We start from the raw sequence: 24,389 nt of genomic DNA, 5'->3' as shown, positions 1-24,389 counted from the left end.
ACATCTGACTGGGATGATTTAGCGAATCCTGCTTTGAGCAGGGGGTTGGACCAGATGGCCCAGGAGGTCCCTTCCAACTCTACGATTCTATGATTCTATGATTCTGACTATTCTCTGCTTGCTCCTCTGGTATCACTCTGCCCTCTCTGTGTATGACCCCCCCGCTTGTCTGACCTGAGTTCCCCTAATCTTCACTCCAGGATTCCTGTAATAGAATCCTACAGTCATCTACTGCTGCAGGATGCTAAGCCACGCCCCCTGTGGTCACATGATCGTAGGTACTGGTACTCTATACTACCTTTAGTGTCGCAGGTCCCGTGCTCAAAACTTTCACTACAGTATTGGACCCCGCGCTCTCCCATAGTGTGGGTAAGTCACCCTGCTCTGCGTGGCAGTTTGCCGATGCTGACAGGGTCCTGACATTAGAGTCCTGACAAAAGTACTGCAGTGCGTAGGGGCCGGAAAAAGTCAGAGAGGTCCGGCGCCTGCGCACTACAGTACTTTACTCTGCCCTCAACAGGGCAGATAAAGTATGCCTGCGCAGGAGCCGCGACAGAAGTAAGAAGGAGGACGTCATCACTAGAAGATGAGAGGCGCCGGACCGCGACACACATCGGACCGGACCCCCGAGTGAGTATAATATAACTCGTTTTTCTTCTCTTTCAGGTTACATTGGGGGCTTATCTACAGCATTACAGAATGCTGTAGATAAGCCCCTGATGGCTGTGGCCGTATCTCAGCCCAAAAATGAGGTCACAGATTCCCTTTAAGGCTAATAAAAGTTGCCAAATCCTGAAGGAGCTGAGTAGCTCATTATTAATTACTGATTATGATTTCTTATGTCACAAGCTTTGAATTAGAATATTCTGATTCCTCACACAAACCATTCGCTCGTATCAGGACCCATAAACATAGACACCACGTATCACATCCATAGGAATGAAAGGTTCAGTCACTTGGGCAGCAACAACCTACTGATAGACTCCACCGTCACCACACATAGACAGGGCAGACAGCATTATGTTGAAGTCATTCCCACAGGCAACACATGCTACATAAAGAAGCGTATGGCAGATGTGATATTTATTCTGATCTTTCCTACGATGTTACATAATAATACAACTTAAGTCATTTTTATATGTCTCTGTGACTATAGGAACTGGCTTCCAGACACACCCAGAGGGAGATGGCGTGGTTGAAAGAGGTTGGAGATGACCAGTAAGTCCCTGTTCTATCAAAACTGTCCTGTGTTGTGACAATACATGGATATTATGTTCGTTTGTATGACTAGAATAAAAAACCATAGCCTTGGCATGAAGGTAATTTACCCAGCAGGGTGCAGCCTTGCATCAATGTAATGCGTATTTCCCAACTGCTCCGAATACAGCGGGACAGTCCAAAAATTAGGGAAGTGCCCCGGAGGTGTCCTCAGGGCACAAATACAGTTGAACATAATATGAGAGTAAGGAACCATGAAGTCCCTGCTTTTTCAGGTCATATGAGTGGACAGCAGAGACAGTCAGTGAAACAGATATGCTGGGATGCTTGTGTGGGAGCAATATACATTCTGGGGTGGGGGCTGTGAATGGCATCTTACTCTGGCAGGGCTTATGGGGGGCGGCATCAAGCTGTGTTGGAGGACTGTGTGAGCATGATACTGTTTGGGAGGAGAACTATGTGAGCAATATACTGTATTGTGGGACTATTGAGGGCATTTTACTGGGTGGTGGGATTGTGGGGGCATTATACTGTTTAGAGGGACTGTGGGGACATTATACTATGTGTGAGTGCTGTGGTGGCATAATAACAGTATACAATGTCAGAGGGTCTATGGAGGCATTATACTGTATGTGGGGCTGTGAGGGGCATTATACTGTGTGGGGGTGTGGTGGGTGCATTATATTGTGTGGGGTCCTGTGGGAGCATTATACTGTGTGGAAGACTGTGAGGGCACCATACTGTGTTGAGGGAAACTGTGGGGGCATCATAGTGTGGAGGTGACTGCGGGGATAGCATAATGTGGCAAGGGCAGTAAACATTACATGTGGGGTTTAATGTATTGGTGATGACAAGCATCATACTGTATGGTAGACTGTAAGGGATTCATACAGTGTGTGATGGGAACTTTGACGTTTTTGAAAGGAGTATCGAACAATGTGAGAACACTGATGGGTTTTATTAAGAGCATTATTTCTGTATGAGGATATAAAAATAGCATGCTATGCAGTATATGTCCCTCTTTCCCAACTTTCAAATTGGGAGATATGGTATTGAATTAAAGCAGTAGACAAGAGTAAAGTACTGAGACCTTTAGTTGGTTCCCTTTTTAAACAGGTCTGGGCATTACGTGATTTTTTGCTCCTCTTGAATCAGATCCATACTAACAGACAGGAGAACAATACATGTTTTTCAGCTGTGAAACCTCTGAGAAACTTGTACTCCAGTTATCTTTAATTACACATGATTTACTGTTACTATTAAAATATTCAAAAATGAAGTTATTTATGTCCAGTGGCTTTCACCAACTTTAATCCGACCCTCCTGTGAGTAATATTTAGGGCAAGCAAGTGGGAGAATATGGTAAACTGCATTCAAAATGAATACTTACAGTTGGTTGCAACATTTTGTCAGAAGATGGTGCTCTAGGCTCAAGTCTTACGTCGTGTGATTTCATTGTGTGATTGTGTGTATATGATTGTATTTTACTCTGTGTAGTTACTTTATGATTATCTAAAAAATGTTATTGAGTTATATCAAGTATCAGAAGAACTCACCAGCAAATTGGGATACTGTTAAAAGTATAAAAATAATTGTCCATAGCAACTTAACTTTTTATTTTGTAGTTGTTTCATGTGAACTATGATGAACATTTAGTATCACCCTGTGAAAAGTATATTTAACCCATCCAAAATTTAGATTTTTATATTCCTAATCATGGCTAGGATAGGTCCACACTAGCGTTCCATTTTTTTTTCCGTTATAGAACTTGCTGCAATAGATGAGTCCCGTGCATCACTCTGTTGTCCGTGCACACTTGGTGCAACCCTCCACAAGGTTGTAGCAATGCAGAGAAATCCGGGAACAAGGGCAGCAGACGTCCTCCTTTGGTAACTTTATTAGTACTGAAAAATCACAACTTTTCGGCCGCTCAGGGCTTTTATCAAGCCATAAAAAAGAGAGAAGTTGCTGCACTTTAATAAGGTCCGTTTGTTCCTTCAGGAGGACATCATTTAAAAAATAAAAAGGTCGCATGCTGGTTTTTTGCTCCAATAAAAACTAGAACTTGTGATGGAGCTTCCTTATGGAGTGAGAACCTAAGCCCGGGGTCAGACTTGCAAGTGTGATGCGGGAAACTCGCGCAAATCTCTCGCATCAAATATCAGGCACTGCCACCGGCACTCGGGACCGGAGTGTGTGGCTGCATAGAAATACAGTTTCGAGTTTCTCGCATTGCACACGCAAGTGTGACCACAGACTAAGGCTAATTGTAGTGGCTCCTCTAAAATATCACAGAAACTAGATTTATTTAGCAACGTGGCACAACCCTACAGTGTGGTTTTTAGTTGCAATTGGGGACCTCTGCCGCAGCTCCAAATATGTAGGAATCCTGCTGTAATGTACCAACGAAGGAGGCACAGGGTTGGTTTGCTGTGGGCCGGAACTGAATTTTCTTTGCCCTGAAATCCCTCTTCTAAACAGGAGTCAGGGTGTAGTGCTTTATTCACTGTTCCTCCAGGAATTCTTTTTACCTCCCCGTCTATGGGACCAGGTCCAGCTTTAGCTTAAGACAAGACAGGAGACCTTGCGTCCGAGTTAACAGGTTCAGCTTTACTGTGCAATTTAGTTATACACGACTGCAGCATACAGAATAAGACAGAGTCCCTGTGTAGTGATGTTACCTTTGTTTTCTGTCCTTCCAGTCTTTTTCTCCGTTCTGCCCGACTTGTCCATAGCCCAACTTTTCTTACTGACCCTAGGGACCCTCCTTCCAGCATAACAGCTTCTCTGAGGACCACCATCCTTCCCTTTCTCTGTGTCCCGGGCCAACATCTTCCTCACATGGGAGGGACAGAGGTATGGCACACAATACCTCTTCCAGACCTCAGGCTCAAATCTATCCCGGCGTCCAGGTGAAACTTCGGATGTGTCCTGATGCTGTGAGGAGACTTGAATTGACAGCACCTTCTCGCCTCTGCTGCATCTACATTTCTTAGAACCTGTTAGCACTATAATGTCTAGCTTTGCTTCCACTCACTCACACCTGACTAGACTCTCTATTAACTAGAACTTCCACACCAACTGACCTGAAATGCCTATCCAGGAAAACACTTTTCTTATAAAACTCCTCTAACCCCTCCCAAAATATGGGCTAATCCAACGCTATTAACTACCTAATGCCCTGTGTATTGTAAGCTTTATTCCTCTACCTAATGTGGTTCCTCTAGTGGACAGACCTCCCGCATTCTCAGGGACGACCTTAAGGCATCGCCTAGAGAAGAATTGAACACAACACCGGCCATAGGAATAAAATTAAACCTTTTGTCACACACAAGAACATATTAAAACCATAAACCTCAACATACAACCCATTTGTTGACACGGCGTCTTCATCTACCCTACCAACTCCTTACACCATGGCACGTCTCTGAGAGGCTATCTACTGCAAGACCTGCCTGCCTCTCCTCTACGTCACTCATTAGACTGCACCAGTCATTGCACAATATGCCTGTCACATCATCTCTATGCTACATCCAAGAGAATTGTCTTAGATTCAATGGGGCAATCACAGTTAAAGGGGACTGCCTTCAACTTTACCATCCCTGATATCTTGGGGATTTCCACAGGAGGGTAGTTATATACTCATTTCCTAAAATAGAAGTCCATTCTTTGCATTGATCAAAAATTCTGAAATCTTTCCTTAGCCCGGAAGTCATGCTCTTGCTTTCCAGTGCACCTCACTTACTTTAGGCCTACTTTTCATAGAATCATAGAATGGTAGAGTTGGAAGGGACCTCCTGGGTCATCTGGTCCAACCCCCGGCTCAAAGCAGGATTCACTAAATCATCCCAGACAGATGTCTGTCCAACATCTGTTTGAAGGCTTCCATTGCTGGAGAACTCACCACCTCTCGTGGCAGCCTGTTCCATTCATTGATCACCCTAACTGTCAAAAAGTTTTTTCTAATATCTAATCTGTGTCTCCTTCCATTCAGTTTCATCCCATTGCTTCTAGTCTTTCCTTTTGAAAATAAGAATAAAAATGGTCCTTCTACAATGTGACAGTCCTTGAGATATTTATAGACAGCTATTAAGTCTCCTCTCAGTCTTCTTTTTTGCAAGCTAAACATTCCCAAATCCTGTAACCGTTCCTTATAGGACATGGTTTGCAGACCGGTCACCTTTCTGGTCGCTCTTCTCTGAACTTGCTCCAGTTTGTTGATGTCTTTTTTAAAATGTGGTGCCCAAAACTGGACACAGTATTCCAGATGAGGTCTGACCAAAGAGTAGAGGGCAATAATAACTTCTCGTGATCTAGACTGTATGCTTCTGTTAATACAGCTCAGAATTGCATTTGCCTTTTTTGCTCCAGTTTATTTATATCTTTTTGAATCCTCTATCTCTCTTCTCTAGTATTAGCTATCCCTCCTAGCTTTGTCTCAGCAAATTTAATCAGTTTACCCTCAATTCCTTCATCTAAATCATTTATAACGATGTTGAACAATACAGGGCCCAGGACAGAGCCCTGTGGTACCCCACTTGAGACATTCTTCCAACTGGATGTGCAGCCGTTTACGACCACTCTTTGGGTCCGATCACTAAGCCAATTATGAATCCACCTAACAGTTGCATTGTCCATTCCATACTTAGTCATTTTTTCAATAAGGATTGTGTGAGATACTTTGTCAAATGCTTTGCTGAAAGGCAAGATATACTATTTCTACAGCATTTCCCTGATCCACCCAGTCAGTGATTCTTTCATAGAAGGAAATTAAGTTAGTCTGACATGACTTATTAGTTACTTATTAGTTACAAACCCATGCTGGGTCTGGTTAATCACTTCATTCTTATGCAGGTACTTACATACATGTTGTTTAATAATTTATTCAAAGATTTTTCCTGGTATAGAGGTCAGACTCACCAGCCTATAGTTCCCAGGGTCCACCTTCTTGCCCTTTTTGAAGATAGGAACTGTTGTCCAGTCTTCTGGGACTTCTCCTGTTCTCCATGAATTTTCAAAGATTATGGAAAATGGTTCAAAAATTTCTTCTACTATCTCCTTCAGAACTCTGGGGTGGAATTCATCTGGACCTGGAGACTTGAATTAATTTATGTTAGCTAAGTGTTTCCTCACTATCTTTCTGTTTATAGCCTTCTATTCCTTTAATAGGACCGTCATTATCAGTTGATGCTACATTTCCTTTCTGAGAGAAAATAGATGCAAATTAGGAATTTAAAAGTTTGTCCTTCTCAAAATCCTTTCTTACCATTTCATCATTTTCATCCTGTAAAAATCCTATAGCATCTTTAACTTTTCTTTTACTTTTGACATATCCCCAAAATCCTTTTTTATTGCTTTTGACTTCTCTTGACTTCCTCCCTCTTTCCGTTTGATAAACATTTCTTTCTTCCTTTTTAGCATGTGTTTAAGTTCTATGTTCATCTATCCTAGTTTCCTTAAATGCTTCCTATTCTTCCCTCTTTTTGCTGTTGTTAACGATTGTGCTTTGAGAATCTAATTTTTCAAGATTTCCCATCCTTCCTGGACATTTTTGTCCTTAGGGATATCTAGCCATTGGATCCCTCCAATTCTCTCTCTGAGTCCCTTATTATTTGCCTTTCTGAAATCTAACCTTGCAGTCTGAGTCTTCACAGGTCTTCCTCCTCTAGTTATCCAAAATTCTAAAATAGCATGGTTGCTACATCCTAGGGTCCCAGCCACTCTTACCTCCTCAACCATTTCCGCCCTGTTTATAAGGATTAGATCCAAGGTAGCAGATCCCCTTGTTTTCTTACCTTTTGGAAGATAAAGTTGTCAGCAAGAGAGGATAAGAATTTCCTTGACCTGTTAGTTTTGCCTGCGAGAGATTCCCAACAAATAATTGAAATCTCCCATGACCACTATGTCATATTTTTTGGAGAACTTGGCCATATGATGCATAAAGAGTTCATCCATATCTTCTGTCACGGTCACGTGTGTCTGGACGCAGCGAGTACCGCAAGGCGAACCCATGACACGCGTGACCCTGGATACACTGCCTCCAACTGGCGAATTTAGGTATTACACGTATTAATACAACAGTCTGGAAACCCCGCCTCCAGTAAGGCGAATTTAAATAATAAAGGGGAACCTGGGTAACATTAACAATGGTGGGCCCTGCGATAGGGAATAGGGACGTGGAGACCTCCTGCACTCCTCTGAGCCAGAGTCCCTGCACTCCTAACGTTCCCTATGCCGGTTCTGCACTGGGCGACGCACAGGAACCTTAAAACCCTGACTCGCCCTGACCCTAAATCCTCACTAAGGAATTGGTCGGTGTGGAAACTAATCCCACCACTGCACTAAACACACACAAGGGAAAATGACAATACAGGGGGAACTGTTATGAATGGGTCACCGAGGAGAAAAAAACAAAACAAGCTAAGTCACAGAAAACCAGAGAGGTTGGTAACTATGCAGATTGCAGATCCCTGATCTTACCACACAACTAGCAGTAGCCGTGGAGCGTGCCTAAGATGTTCCTAGTCGCCTCGTCACCGCCGGAGGACTAAATAAACCTAAAGCAAGAAAAGGGAAAACTAACTGCCCCAGAGCAGACCCCAGAGGAATAGATAGCCCCCACACATGTATTGACGGTGAATCAAGATGAAGGCACAAACACAGGCAGGAAAATAGGCTGAGAAAATGATGGGGCCCAAACTAACTAGACAGGAAAGGAAAGGAAAGACACTGTCTGCAACCTGCAAAAAACCCTACAAAAATCATGTCCAACTCTTCTGATAGCAAAATTAACCCTGAAGTCTCTAGACTTCACCCACTTTATCAGCACTCTGAAATATTCTAAGATAGAGCAAAAAGAGACAGAACTAGTAAGAGACAAAAAGCCAATTGGCAAAATACTGATCAATAAGAGTGGAAATACAGCACCGCCCCCAGCAGGGGCAGGCTGACCACACCAAAAAACTGAATAGACCAACAAAATCAAGTGTGAACATTAGCAGAAAATCTTAGCTTTAGATGACTGGAACAGAGCTGAAAACCAAGAGCTGACAAGCCAGAAGGAATCACCAGCAACTGAATAGGGCGTCGGCTGTCTTAAATCCAATCTGAGACTCCTTAGATCCAATCATCATCCTCATTCTCAGGTTGCAGATCTCCACCGATCAAATCAGCCTCTACCTCCTGTTACCACCAGAGGGAGTCTGGAAGGAGAACTCACAACTGGTGAACCTAAGAATGAACTCACAACAGGGAACACCACTTAGCTTTGCTCTGTTGCGTATGCTTCTAGCAACAGAGCTCACCACCTGCGTGCATCTTCTCCTCCACCCAGATCCGTCACCATAACCGGATCCATCACCATAGTGCAGCCTTGGAGCAGAGTCCACCACCAGTTGCAGCTGCCCAGTAAACAGAGTCCCAAAGATGAGTCCAACTTCTGCCAAAAAGTCCAGCATGCTTGAGTCCAGTTTTCAGCAACCAAGTCCAGCATGCTGAGTGAAACTCTCACCATCTTCGCCACTCCACCAAGCCATGCAAGCACCTCCTGCTGACACCATAAACTGCGACTCCACCACTCCATGCCAGCCCTCCATGCAGACTCCATAGCTGACTCAACCCCTCTGGCTGGGTTGCCCAGGACTTTCATTCAGCTCCTTCTTTCACCCAGGCTTCCTTGAGAATGACTAACTCACAATATCACCAACTTGATTGAACACACCTGACTCTCTTTTATAGAGCCTCACACCTGATTTATAATTACGTGCACATTAAACCAAAGAAACTAAAGTGCTCTACTGCTCACCACCACCGGGGCAACTTAGAATGAACGACACCACGTGTAATAATTCTAATGGCCACCGGGGGCAATCACACCACTTTGGCACCAAGCCAAAGGAAAAAAAGTTCACTTTGTCCATTTACTTGTCAGATCCACCTTGGATCATGACATCTTCAACTTGCACAGGTGGCCTGTAGTAAATGCCTACAATGGTGTCCTTTCCATTGTTCTGTCCTTGTATTCTTACCCAAACAGTTTCCACAGAACTCCCAGTCTCTGAAGCTTCAATCTCTGTGCAGATATACGCGTTTCTAACATACAGTGCAACACCTCCTCCTCGTTTATCAAGTCTGTTTCTTGCAAGTAAGTTGTATCCTTCTAGCCTTGTATTCCAATCATGTGTATTTTCCCACCAAGTTTTAGTGATTCCAATGACATCATATTTCTTTTCCTGCGTTAGTAGTTCCAATTCTCCTTGTTTGTTGCCCAGGCTTTGTGCATTAGTATAGAAACATTTTAGTTTGTGATTGGTTTCTCTTTCTCCAATATTGTAATTATTTAGATTTTTTTTGTCTTTGTTCTTCCTTTCCACTTCTAATAGCAGAGTTCTCAATAGCATTTGTCAGGTGTATGGCTTTTTCTGGCCTTTTGCTTCCCTTCCCACATTGTTCTAGTTTAAAGCTCTCCTGGTGAGTGCAGCAAGACGACTTCCAAATACATGTTTTCCAGTCTTCGTAAGGTACACCCCATCTCTAGCAAGTAGTCCATCGTATAGGTAATTCACTCCGTGATCCAGAAATCCAAATCCTTGCTGACGGCACCATCGACGTAGCCAGTTGTTCACCTGCAGAATCTTATTCCACCTCCTTGTTCCATGGCCATCCACTGGGAGGATGGAAGAGAAGACCACCTGCGCTCCCAGTTCTTTCACTTTCTTACCTAAGTTTTCAAAGTCTCTGCAGATGGTTTCCAGGTCGTTTCTTGCGGTGTCATTTGTCCCCACATGTAGTAGCAGGAATGGGTAGTCATCTGTAGGTCTGAAGAGTCCTGATATCCCATCAGTCACATCTTTAATTTTTGCACCTGGAAGACAGCACATTTCTCTTGAGGTTATATCTGGTCTGCAGATAGCGGCCTCTGTTCCTCTCAACAGGGAATCCCCTATGACCACAACTCTCCGTTTCTTGTTCACAACATTTTTCTTTCTCCATCCAGGAGGACTCTGAGGGCGTACAAGGTTGTTCTTTGTGGGCAAAGTCTTATCTTGATGTATTTCTTCATCATTCACCTGTGTGGCAGCCTGGTACTGGTTCCTGAGCAGTATGGGTGCTGATTGCCTCCTGATCCTCCTGTTTCTCTGGGTCACATGCTTCCATTCCTGTTTCTTCAGGTGTATTTCAAATTTCTTCTCTTTCTGTATTTCTGTGTATTTCGAATTTCTTTCTCTTTTCCTAGATCCCATGCACAAAGTTCCTGTGTTTGCACACACAAGCAGGTATATATTCTGCAGAAGTGTGCAAATGTTTTAGGCATGTGTGAAAAAATTCTGCGCAAAATAAGAATGCCTACAGAAATAGAAGTTTTAATAGTTTTTTAATCAATTAACAAAATGCTAAGATAATGAACAAAAGAGAAATCGAAATCAAGTAAATATTTGGTGTGACTGCCCTGTACTTTCAAAACGGCATCAATTCTTCTAGGTACACTTGCATACAATTTTTCTAAGAACTCGACAGGGAGGTTGTTCCAAACATCTTGGAGAATTAACCACAGATCTTCTGTGGATGTAGGACTGCACAAATCCTTCTCTCTCTTCACGTAATACCAAACAGACTCGATAATGTTGAAATTGGGTGTTTGTGGGGATCACTTCCAGGACTACTTGATCTTATTTACATTTAAGATAGTTCTTACTGATATTGGCTGTATGTTTGGGTTTGTTTTCCTGCTGATAAATGAATTTGTTGCCAATCAGATGCATTCTTGATGGTATTGCATGATGAATAAGTATCTGCCTATATTTCTTAGCATTGAGGACACCATTAATGCTGAACAAATCCCCAACTCCTACTGGTTACTGCCAGTTCTGATCTGATGGCACTGCTAGACACCTTCAGATTTCAAAAGGTAGTAAGCATGATGTGTCTTTCAACTGTTGCACTAAAAACATTAGAGGTTATGTTGGTGAGCTGCCAGTAGAATTAGTAAGATGTGGTAATTAAAAATAAATTTACATTTATCTTTTGTGCTTTCCATTTTCATTTTGCTATTTGATAAAATAAAATAACACATCTATTTTTGAAAGCATTGTTACTTTGCAGTTTTATCCCACACCTGCCTGAAACTTTTGCAGAATACTGTGTGTGTGTGTATATATCTATATATACATCAAGAGAATGCCAAGAGTGTGCAAAGCAGTAATCAAAGCAAAAGGTGGCTACTTCGAAGAACCTAGAATATAAGACATATTTTCAGTTGTTTCACACATTTTTGTTAATTATATAATTCCACATGTGTTAATTCATAGTTTTGATGCCATCAGAGTGAATCTACAATTTTCGTAGTCATGAAAATAAAGAAAACTCTTTGAATGAGAAGTTGTGTCCAAACTTTTGGTCTGTACTGTATATATATTTATATATATTTAGACTTTAAGGCTCAAAGAAAGGTGCTTGAGCTGCAAATAATCATTTCCACTGACAGTTTGAGTGGGATTTGTTTCCACCTTCCACATAATGCCCCCAGGTGTTGACTCAGAGACCCCTTTCTATGAATCATATCCACTGTGCATCCCTTGGTGTTATTTTCCAATAATAATTCTAAGTAAAAAGCCCCATAAGGTTATGTGAAGCCTTAGAAAGTAATTCCACATCTCTAAAGCAGATATTTATTCATAGCGGTCAAGTGGTTAAAAAACCTCTTGACAACATGTAAGGAAGTGGTGTACAAACAACTCTTTATCCTGACTACAGAAAAATAAACCAAAGTCTATCTGCTCAGTCTGATCGATATAGTTAAGCTATGTGTTCCTACAGATATGTGTGGGTGTTCTAGAATAAGTTCTGTATATTCACTTTTAGCACTAAAATCAATGTAAATGTACATGCAATTGTCATTATTCTCACTTTAAATATTTTCTTCATGAATGATATTTATCAGTTCAGGATTGGTAGTTCATGTACAATTGCTGAAGGTCCCACTGCTGTTCCCAGCCCTCCTTCCTACTGTGGCCCAATTGAATGGAGAAGGATAATCACACGTCTGGGCTACCTTTCCATTAATTTGGATGGTGCCGCATACTGCAGATCAGGTTTTATTTAAATAAATAGGTGATGATCTGTAGTTCTCAGCAGCGGCTGCTACACCTCTGCTGCCAGAAATAATAACAGCTGACCATTGGGGTGGCTCAGTGTCAGTCCCACACAAATCCAATATTGGTGACCTATCCTGGAAATAGGTCTACAATATTTTGCCAGGACAAGCCTTGTAATATTATATATATTAATGCTATATACTTGAAGGTGCTTCTCACAAAATTAGAATATCATCAAAAAGTTAATTTATTTCAGTTCTTCAATACAAAAAGTGACACTCATATATAGAGTCATTACAGAGTGATCTATTTCAAGTGTTTCCCTCTGTTAATGTTGATGATTATGGCTTACAGCCAATGAAAGCCCAAAAGTCATAATCTCAGTAAATTAGAATAATTAACAAAAAACACTTGCACATGCTTCCTAAGCGTTTTAAAAGGTCCCTTAGTCTGTTTCACTAGGTTCCACAATCATGGGGAAGACTGCTGGCTTGACAGATGTCCAGAAGACAGTCATTAGTGATACAGACAAGCGTGCACTCTGTGGATATGAGGTAGGTGCGAGCTGAACCTGGAACTTAGTCCAGAAGGTCATCCAGTGAAGAAAAAACACACTCCACCACAGATGGCGCTTGTTGCCCCACGCTTCCAGCTCATCTCAGGACCTCTGCCTGGTCCCTGCCAGACCGGACTTTTACATATAGCACTTTAGCCCCTCCTGCATATTCATACTGCCGTGATTGCTCCTTTTTCTCTTGTGCTTTAAGTGAGGTTTGAAAAAGACCCGACATAGGGTCGAAAAGTTACCTCAACGCACTATTTCCCTGTGGTGTCTTCAATAAAAAAATTTTGCATTGAAAATCAAAATGTCCCAGAGTGCAGGTGTTTTTTTCTTCACCAGAAGGCAGTCATTGACACACTTCACAAGGAGGGTAAGCCACAAAAGGTCATTGCTAAAGAAGCCGGCTGGTCACAGAGTGCTGTATCCAAGCATATTAATGGAAAGTTGAGTGGAAGGAAAAAGTGTGGTAGAAAAAGGTGCACAAGCAACTGGGATAACCGCAGCCTTGAAAGGATGGTGTTAAGAAAAGGCCATTCAAAAATTTAGGGTAGATTCACAAGGAGTGGACTGCTGCTGGAGTCATTGCTCCAAGAGCCATCACACACAGACGTATCCAGGACATGGGCTACAAGTGTCACATTCCTTGTGTTAAGCCACTCATGACCAATAGACAACGCCAGAAGCGTCTTACCTGGACCAAGGAGAAAAAGAACTGGACTGTTGCTCAGTGCTCCAAGGTGTTGTTTTCAGATGAAAGTAAATTTTGCATTTCATTTGGAAATCAAGGTCTCAGAGTCAGGAGGAAGAGTGGAGAGGCACACAAACCAAGCTGCTTGAGGTCTAGTGTGAAGTTTCCACAATCAGTGATGGTTTGGGGAGCCATGTCATCTGCTGGTGTAGGTCCACTGTGTTTTATCAAAACCAAAGTCAGCGCAGCCGTCTACCAGGAGATTTTAGAGCACTTCATGCTTCCCTCTGCCGACAAGCTTTTTGGAGATGGAAATTTCATTCTCCAGCAGGACTTGGCACCTGTCCACACTGCCAAAAGTACCAATACATGGTTTAAAAACAACAGTATCAATGTGCTTGATTGGCCAGCAAAGTCGCCTGACCTTAACCCCATAGAGAATCTACGGGGTATTGTCAAGAGGAAGATGAGAGACACCAGACCCAACAATGCAGATGAGCTGAAGGCTCAACCTGGGCTTCCATAAAACCTCATTGAATACATTTACTGAACATACATTTCAGTAGGCCAACATTTTGAATTTTAAAATAATTTTTCAAGCTGGTGTTATAAAGTATTCTAATTTACTGAGATAGTGACTTTTGGGTTTTCATTGGTTGTAAGCCATAATCATCAATAACAGAATAACAGAAATAAACACTTGAAATAGATCACTGTAATGACTCTGTATAAGGCTAGTTTCACACTAGCGTATGGAGGAGCTGTGGAGGGATGCGGACTTCCTCCGTGAAGCTCCTCCCCCTGCCGTGCCTCCTCCGTTCAGCTCTGCCTACGTCGGCATGCGGCCTGCGTATCCTATCTTTAGCATTGGGTGCACAGGCCATGACGATGTATGCGGATGCGTGTTGCATTTTGGCGCGGTCGCCGCACCGTCAAAACGACACATGTGGAGGCATCCACATACATCGTCATGGCCTGCGTACCCAATGCTAAAGATAGGGTACGCAGGCCACATGCCGACGTAGGCGGAGCTGAATGGAGGAGGCGTGACAGGGGACGGATCTTCACGGAGGAAGTCCGCAGCTCCTCCATACGCTCGTGTGAAGCTAGTCTAATATCTGAGTTTCAATTTTTGTATTGAAGAACTGAAATAAATTAACTTTTTGATGATATTCTAATTTTGTGAGAAGCACCTGTATATACAGAATATGTGTGTGTGTGTGTGTTTATATACAGTACCTTGAAAAAGTAGTCATACGATCCACCCCTGGCTGTTAACATATAAAATGTAAACATGTAAAATGCCGCTGTCAATCTCTGACAACGGCATTTAACATGATCACGCCGGAAGCACGTCACTAACTCCGTCCATCGGAGCCCCTGTCACATGATTGTGGAGCGCCAACGGGTTGGCATGATAATCCAGGGTCTGCAGGAGACCCTCGTGGTTGTCATTGCCAATCTGCTATGAACAACGCCCCCTGGCTAGCATTTATAGCAGATGAGAATTTCTGCAGGGATAATGCTCTGCTATGTGTTTCACAAGTGATCGGAAGACCGCAGTGTCAAGTCAAGTCTCCTTAGGACACTATTGAAGCCAGTAAAAAAAAGAGTTTTAAAAAATATATTTAAAACATAAATGTTCAAATCACCCCCTTTTGCCCCATTCAAAATAAATAATAATAATAATTGTCAGCACAGGAACTTTTTTTAATCACTTCCTATTGTGGACCTTATTTTCATTCCAAGATCTAGTGAATAAAATTCACTTTTGTTTGTGGGAAAACCCCTTTAAGTTTGTGGGTACAATGTGTAAAAAATGTGAAAACGTTCAAAGGGTATGAATCCTTTTTCAAGGCACTGTATAGTAATAATACTATATGTACATCTAGAATATTATATATATACGGTAAATAGTAATTAGTCTATATATGAACACTCACACATTAACCGCTATTTAGACCTATTTAGGTTACATTCTCTTTGCATTTTAAACTTTTTGAACAAAACAAACAGCACAAATGCAAACAAGATGTTTTTTAGTAATTTCCTGCTACTGTCTATATCTCATTTTAATAGCACAGTTAGATAAATTCAGGAGGTGTTAAAATAGGTGTGATAATGAGCTTGTGACTGATTTTTACCAGAGGATTTAGTGAACTGGCACAGCAGAAGGCACAGATGCGGACCAAAGTATGACCCACATGTTGTGTGAGTATATTGTGGATTACGCGAACGGCAATACCAGGGTATGTGGCGTTTCTCCTTCCATAGAATGACTGCTTCTTTTTCCCTATTTTACATGATGATTTGGTAATTTTCTCCTTGTTCATGGTTGCTATTGTATTGGGACTAATGATAGGGTAGCTCTGCACACAGGGTATCATCACCCAAAATTAAGAGATGCATCCAACCTGACTCGGATCCTTTCTCTTCTGGGGCCTTATAGCTTTGTACGCTGGGATGAGACAAAAGGCCCCTTACACCTTAGATAACTGTTGCCAAACATTCATTCAGCCTACAATTGTATTTCCTGGCCTCTATATACTCATAAATATTCGGCCATTCATTCATGGGTTCGTTATGGAGAGAGAGGAAATGCTGTCAGACCCTTTGGGCAGCGACGTATCTGCCTGCAGATTTTTACCCCCCTAAACATTATCTTTTGGGGAAGAATTGTAAGGCCCCCATAAACAGTGAAGGGTTATCCAATCCTGACGAACATCGGTGAGTTCTTAGGACTTTTCTCTAATGTGTGTAGGGATCTCAGTGATTGCTAGAAAACAACAGATAAATATGGAGGCCATCTATTAATGTAATGTTAGGAGTAGTGTCGGGCACTTAATTTGTTTTGGTGATTAAGTGGTTGTGAGGCTGTAAGGCCACAGACAGGAACACTGAGGTGGAGCACGTCAGCAGAAACATGCCCTCTCAAATGTATACACCGAAAAAAAAAATGTTTGAGATATTGTGACAAATCTATAGGTTCATTGTTTGATTTTAGTCCATAGGACTTAATGTTTAAAGGGAGTATTTCACTAGCTTGTTTATATGTATGTCTATATATTATGTGTATATATTATTTATTATTATAGCATCATTTATTCCATGGCAATTTACATGTGAGGAGGGGTGTACATAATAAAAACGTACAGTAATCAAACAATGCAAGTCACGACTGATACAGGAGGAGAGAGGACCCTGCCCACGAGGGCTCACAATCTACAAGGGATGGGTGAGGATACAGTACGTGAGGGTAGAGCTGGTCGATATATATATATATATATATATATATATATATCTGTTTATATTGACTCCAGCAAATCGTGATGGAGCCCCATGTGAGATCCATTAGGCTTTACTCCGTGATTCTTTACATGCACTTGTCACAAAGTATACAGTTATATCATTAACACATTAATTCAACCACCACGATAGAACAATCAAAACCTATATCACCTAAAATATATTCTCTATGTGAGCTGCTTCGTTAGACGCTGTGAACAATTTGCAGTTTCAACAAGCAGTTGCACTCGTCTCACCTTTATTATTCATTCAGTTATTTTCTCTACTCTTTCTCACTTTTGCTTTCATTTTACATTTTCTTGAACTCTTGAAATTTTCAGTAATTGCAGAGTTTTGTTATAATAGTGAAAACACTAAAATGCACACAAAAAAGACAATGACTGCAGGAAGAAACCAAATGTGGGTAACTTTACTGATATGGAGAACTGCACACATGACTAATTGTTGGGGGTTTTTAGTCATCTTTCCTTTAAGCTAATATGTTACCATTTGACAGAAAACACAGAAAATAAACGCAGGTTCACCTGAGCGCCCACAAATGCTGTCCAACCATTCTGCATTTTGGATAACTCCCCAAACTTTACTCAGAAGATGAAGGCACTACAAAATTAACGTACATAATTTACACTATGATATTGCCCGGAAATTAGGTTCTAGTAGGAGGCATTATACCTTTTGGGGTTTTTTTTTTATATGTTTATTTTTTTCGTTAATTTTTTGGAAACATTTCATCAGAAACACTGACATTTTGGGAATTGTAAAGTATTTGACTAAGCACTTTTAGGTTTACTACTCGGCTTTTCTTTGATTCCAAGTGCCTTATGCATATTGGCGCTCGGGAGCAACTCTTTCTTCCATTAATGTTTACATTTTTTTTCTGTCGGCACCCCTTCTGTCTTGAGAATTTAATTAAAAAAAATAATCAATTGTATATTTTTTTTAAATGGACAAGGAATAAACCAATAAACCACATTCATGGGCATAATTATAGCTATTATGGTGCTAAAAAGCTAAGGGTGCAGACACTTTATTACATTTGTTAGCAATACTCAACATAGTAGATTTCTGGATATCTAACACTTTAAGGCTAGGTTCACACCAACATATATCCTCTCATCTGAGAGAATTGGGTCTATCATGGATACAGGAGTGAATAAGTAAGCCGGTCTGATTAAAGGGAATCTGTCACCAGGTTTTCACTACCCCATCTGAGAGCAGTGTAATGGAGGGGCAGAGACCCTGATTTTAGCGGTGTATCACTTACAGAGCTGCTTGTTGTCATGTTGATAAAATCACTTTTCTCTGCGGCAGATCTAGCAGAGCTCTGAATGCTGATATTTGTACAATCTCCCCACACCAATGATTGACAGCCTTCTGACTATGCACAGTGTACACATGAAGCTGCCAATCATTGTTTGGGTCAGGATTACACAGACCTCATGAATATAGGTGACTGCCTGGCAGCAAGGTTACTAGTCTTCCAATATTAATATCCTGCTGATAAAACAGTGATTTTATCTAAACTACAGCCAGAAGCCTAGTAAGTGACACATTATTGGAATCAGGGTCTCTCTCTCTTCAATTTGTTGCTCCCAGATTAGGTAGCAAAAACCTGGTGATGAATTCCCTTTAATTATGTTTGTAGATTCCTAAAAATTTCTCTAGGAAGATCAATATGTACGTATGTTAGGCCTCATTTAGTTGTTGGTGATTTTTTTATGTTTGTCAAAAAACGGTCCGCTTGTCATCAGTGTTTTGGATCCAAGTTTCCTCAGTGTTTGATCAGTGTTACAGTTTTTACCATTAATGTTTCATCATATGAAAAATAAAAATAATTTGCAAAGCTTCTTCTTCATATTGCAAACATTATTGCACACTGATGCCATCCACGTGCGGTCCATGATTTTCAGAGACCCGTAGACGTGTATGGGTAATTTTGACCTGTGACTCAATCAAAAATGGACATGTCTCAATTTTTTTTCATGGACACAAGTACGGCACATGGTCCAAAAAAAACAATGGAAATGTAAATAGCAGCATAGACTTTACTAGATAAATGTTCTGTCTGTGAATATCACAGATTCACGTCTGAATGAGCCCTTACATATAGGTAGAACATTTGTATCCTATGTCTTATTTAGCCTCATAGTTTAAGGGAAGCTATGACTGCCAAATACTGTGATAGGAAATTTGGCAGCTGGCATGAGTTGTGTACTACCGGGGAATGGATAATGTCATCTTAACAGATAGAAATCATTTAATTGGAAATTCATGCACATTTAAGTAATACTGGAGGGATTTTGTTACTTCTTTGCTATGAGCAATCGCATTAGGAAACAGGCTTAGGACACAGACGATGTTTGGTTATTGCAAGATGTTTGTCACTGTTTAGTGTGTGGAAACATATTGTAAATGGTCAGTGTGAATGCTCCCAGCAGATGGCAATTATGGAGCTGTAGGACTTCTACCTTGCTTTCCTCGTGTGGGGAATAGTAATGGCTGACTGCATCAATTATGATATGAGCTTTAGGTTATTTGAAATTGCCTTCAAATACCGTAATCATCTGTTTATATAATGTTATTACGGCCTGTGGTGGCCTGTGGCAGAAGGTGTAGTTGTGCAACCCTTTGTCTGAAGAAGGTCTGAAATGTCACTGTGTGTCTCTTTGGACGACTGTTTTCAAATAAATGATTTGTTCCATTTTTATCTCTTAAGCCACGTTCACACATTCAGTATTTGGTGAGTTTTTTTTACCTCAGTATAAGCCAAGACCAAGAGTGGGTGATAAATCCAGAAGTGGTGACGTGTTTCTATTATACTTTTCCTCTGAGTGTTCCACTCCTGGTTTAGGCTTACAGATACTGAGGTAAAATACTGACCAGATGCTGAAGGCCTGAACGTGACCTTAGGCTACGTTCCCTCGATGAGTTTTTGGTGCGTTTTTGATGCTGCATATTTTTGCTTCTTCAAAAGAGCAGCCTTTTACAGTCCCAGCAAAGTGGATGCGATTTATAGAAATCTCACACCCAATGGGCTTTTTTTTTTTTTTTCACTCAGCGTAAACTGACCTGCGGTGTGTGTTTCAAGTCTGCTGCCTAAGGCTATGTGTACACGTAGATTTTGGTCCTGTGGATTTGTCCCCTCGGATTTGGAAAAATCCCCAGGTAAATTCTCAGGTCAAAAGACCTTCGGTTTACCTGCGGATTAGCCTGCGGTTTAGCCCTGCGGTTTGACACCTCTACAATGGAGAAGGTGTGAAACCGCAGCGGAATCCGCACAAAGAATTGACATGCTGCGGATTTGAACCCGCAGCAAATCCACGTGGAAAAATCTGCAGCATGTGCACAGCGTTTTCCAGTTTACCATTGAAAACAATGGTACTGTACAACGCAGCTAAATCTGCTGCGGACCCGCAGAGCCTGAAACGCTGCGGATCCGCAGCAGAATCTGCACCGTGTGCACATAGCCTAAGGCCACATGCGCACATTGACTATTTGGTGAGGTTTTTACCTCCATATTTGTAATACAAGACAATACTCAGCGTGTGCAAGTGGCCTAAGAGTGCCGGTCGAGTACTTCTATATTGTGTTGGAAACTGAGTGGAATCTTTCTTATGCACGCTGCAAGTGAGCGTGCCACAGAGCCATTATGTAAACTTACAGGTGCATCTCACAGAAATAGAATATCAAAAAGTTAATTTATTTCAGTTCTTTCAGACCATTTTCCCAGCAGGGACAGGGAAAATGGTTCGAGTCGAGGGGAAGATGGATGGTGTGAAATACAGGGATATTCTTGAGCAAAACCTGTTTCAGTCTGTCAGTGATTTGAGACTGGGACAGAGGTTCATCCTCCAGCGAGACAATGACCAAAAGCATACTACTAAAGGAACACTTAAGTGGTTTAAGGGGAAACGTGTTTTGGCATGACCTATTCAAAATGCAGGCCTTAATCCAATTGAGAATCTGGGTTCAGATGTGAAGATTGCTGTTCACCAGAGGAAACCATCTAATTTGAAGGCTGGAGCAATTTTGCCTTGGTGGAATGAGCAAAAATTCTAATGGCAAGATGCGGGAAGCTCATACAGACTCGTGCAAGGCGACTTGCAGCTGTAATTACTGCAAAAGGAGGCTCTACAAAGTACTGACTTTAGGGGGGTGAATATTTATGCACACTGAAGTTTTCAGTGATTTTGTCCTATTTGTTGTTACCTTCATAATAAAAAGAAAACCAAATGTTCACAGTTGTAGGCATGTTCTTTACATGAACTGATGCAAACCCCCCCCAAAAAAAAAAAAACAGTGAAGTTCATGAGTGTGAGGTAGCAAAACTCGAAAAATCGTAAGGGAGGTGGGAAGTAGATGATCCCCTGGGCATCTATAGAAGACACACAAATTTTCACTAGCCATTCAAATTTAAAGGGTCTTCATTTTATTAAAATGTCTCTCTTTGGGGGTGGGGTTAGAACAGTTAATAATTTAAGAAAGAATAGAGGTACAGAGAGATACATAACGTGCATGTATACTAATGCCAGAAGGCTCACCAACAAAATGAAGGAATTAGAATTTTGTTGGAACGTAATTATGACATGGTGGGGATATCTGAGACATGGCTGGACGAGAATCATGACTGGGCGGTTAATTTACGGAGCTATAGTCTGTTCAGAAATGACCGAACAAATAAGCGACGGGGAGGTGTGTGTTTATATGTAAAATCATCCTTAAAACCCATCCTTCGTGATAATATATGTGAATCTAATGAAAATGTAGAGTCCCTGTGGGTGGAGATAAGGGGAGGGGGGAAAAATAATAAATTACTGATAGGGGTTTGTTATAAGTCTTCAAAAATAATGGAAGCAACAGAGAATATCCTCATAAAGCAAATAGATGAAGCTGCGACTCAAGGAGAAGTCATGGGGGACTTAAACTACCCTGAAATACATTGGGGAACCGAAACCTGCAGTTCCAGCAAAGGTAATAGGTTTTTGACTACTATGAGAGACAATTACCTTTCACAACTGGTTCAGGACCCAACAAGAGGGGGGGCACTGCTAGACCTAATATTAACCAACAGGCCAGACCGCATATCAAATGTAAGGGTTGAGGGTCACTTGGGTAATAGTGATCACAAAATAATAAGTTTTCATGTATCCTTTAATAAGATGTGTAGTAGAGGGGTTACAAGGACACTAAACTTCAGGAAAGCAAATCTCCAATGGATGAGAGATGCTCTACCCCAAGAAATTAGGACTATCCACAATTTGCACAGTTTTACGCGCTCTCTCAGAACACATCTATTCAGAGCAGCCTATCACATTCACTAATCAGTCATTTTATGTGCAAGTGTGAGTATGTAGCCCATTCACTATCTCTGTCCCCCACCTTCTCAAGATGGCTGGACCATCATTGTAAATACATCATTGTAAATACACACCTCTACTTTGTATTTCCCCCACCTCATTGTATATTGTAAGCTGTCACGAGCAGGGTCGTCTTATTTTACTTTAATTATTGTATTCTTAACGTTGTTACTTATGACTTGTGTTTTGAAACTGTTAAACTGTAAAGCGCTGCGGAATATGTTGGCGCTATATAAATAAAGATTATTATTATTATTATTATCTTGGTGCAATTAACTGGGACGATATCCTGAGACATAAAAATACACAAAGAAAATGGGAGACGTTTATTAGCATCCTGAAAAGAAAGCATTTAGAGAATTAAAGCAAGTAGGTAGTGATGAGGCATTAAATAAATACAGAAAATTACCATATTTTTCGCTTTATAAGACGCTCCGGATTATAAGACGCACCAAATTGTGAGGAGAAAAATAGGAAAACTTTTTTTAGTAAAATGGTGGTGCTTCTTATTATCCAGGCGTCTTATTGCTTACCGCTCTGTCCCCGGGGTGCTGTCGCCCACCCTGTCCCCGGGGTGCTGCCGCCCACTCTGTACCTGGTGCTGCCGCCGCGCTGGGTCCCTCGGTGCCTGCCGCCGCCAGACTCTGTACCGTGCTGCGTGGGGGGCTCTGCCGTTCCATCTATGCCTGTGCGGTGGATTGCTTTCGGTAAAGTGGCCGCCGCGCAAGCGCAGATGGAGATCTCTGCACTGAAATCTCAGGAGATGAGATTTCAGCGCTGAAATCTCATCTCCCGAGATTTCAATGCCGAAATCTGCGCTTGTGCGGCGGCCATTTTCCCGGAAGCAATCCACCGCACAGGCATGGATGGAACGGCAGAGCCCCCCACGCAGCATGGGACAGAGCCCGGCGGTGGCAGGCACCGGGGGACAGAGCGCGTTGGCAGCACCCGGGGGACCCAGCGCAGTGGCGGTAAGTAACGGACACCCGCAGCGGCAGCACAATAAAAGGTATATTTGCATTGTAAGACTCACCCCTATTTTCCCCCCAAATTTGGGGGGGGAAGTGCGTCTTACAAAGCGATAAATACGGTAAATAAATTCTGTAAAAAGCAAATCAAGACAGCAAAGATTGAGACAGAGAGACTCATTGCCAGAGAAAGTAAAAATAATCCCAAAATATTCTTTAACTACATAAATAGTAAGAAACTAAAAAATGATACTGTTGGCCCCCTTAAAAATAGTCTGGGTGAAATGGTGGATGAGGATGAGGAAAAAGCCAATATGTTAAATGACTTTTTTCAACAGTATTTACACAAGAAAAACCCATGACGGATAGCATGATCAGTGATAAAAAAATTCTCCATTAAATGATAACCGATTTTGTGACGCAGCAGCGATATTGCTAGCGATATCGCTATGTGTGATACTTACCTCTGACCGACTCCCCCGCTGGTTATTGCTGATTGCGCGTGAACGTCCTGGACCGTTTCTCGTCGGCCACTTCCTGCTGGGCTTCCTGCTGGCGCCGACGAGTGACGCGTGGACGCGGGCGGGAGGATGTCTTCATCGCCGCGTCTGACAGGTAAGTAACGACCGCCGACCGCTGCTATGTCGCTGGCGAGATCTGCCTGTTTGGCAGCTCACTAGCGACCATTTAGCGATGCACCAGCGATCCTGACTGGGTCGTATCGTGGTCGGAATCGCTGGTGCATCGCTAAATGTAACGGTACCCTTAGACCTGTGACGGGGACAAGGGGGCATCCTCTACGTCTGGAGGAAAGAAGGTTTAAGCATAATCACAGACGCGGATTCTTTACTGTAAGAGTAGTGAGACTATGGAACTCTGCCATATGATGTAATGAGTGATTCACTACTAAAATTTAAGAAGGGCCTGGATGTCTTTCTTGAAAAGTATAATATTACAGGGTATATACACTAGATTCTTTGATATTGCGTTGATCCAGGGAGCTAGTCTGATTGCTGTATGTGGAGTCGGGAAGGAATTTTTTTTCCTCAATGTGAAGCTTGCTGTTTGCCACATGGGTTTTTTTTTTTGCCTTCCTCTGGATCAACATGTTAGGGCAAGTTAGGACAGGATATTGAACTAGATGGACTTAAAGTCTTCCTTCAACCTTAATAACTACGTATGTTACTATGTAATATG

At 41.8% G+C, this 24,389-nt stretch overlaps 1 protein-coding gene across 1 annotated transcript in view; it reads left to right on the top strand.

Moving 5' to 3' along the window:
• Positions 1-24,389, top strand: part of TBKBP1 (TBK1 binding protein 1) — a 134,067-nt gene that overhangs the window by 62,583 nt on the left and 47,095 nt on the right. Inside the window, exon 6 of the mRNA XM_073572475.1 lies at positions 1,157-1,218. Within this exon, the coding sequence (XP_073428576.1) occupies positions 1,157-1,218 (62 nt within the window). The remainder of the gene's footprint in view (positions 1-1,156; positions 1,219-24,389) is intronic.

The sequence above is a fragment of the Dendrobates tinctorius genome, unplaced genomic scaffold, assembly GCF_039654945.1.
Source record: "Dendrobates tinctorius isolate UK_male_01 unplaced genomic scaffold, ASM3965494v1 ptg000032l, whole genome shotgun sequence".
Classification (NCBI taxonomy): Eukaryota; Metazoa; Chordata; class Amphibia; order Anura; family Dendrobatidae; genus Dendrobates; species Dendrobates tinctorius.
This window is presented reverse-complemented; position numbering and strand designations above follow the sequence as displayed.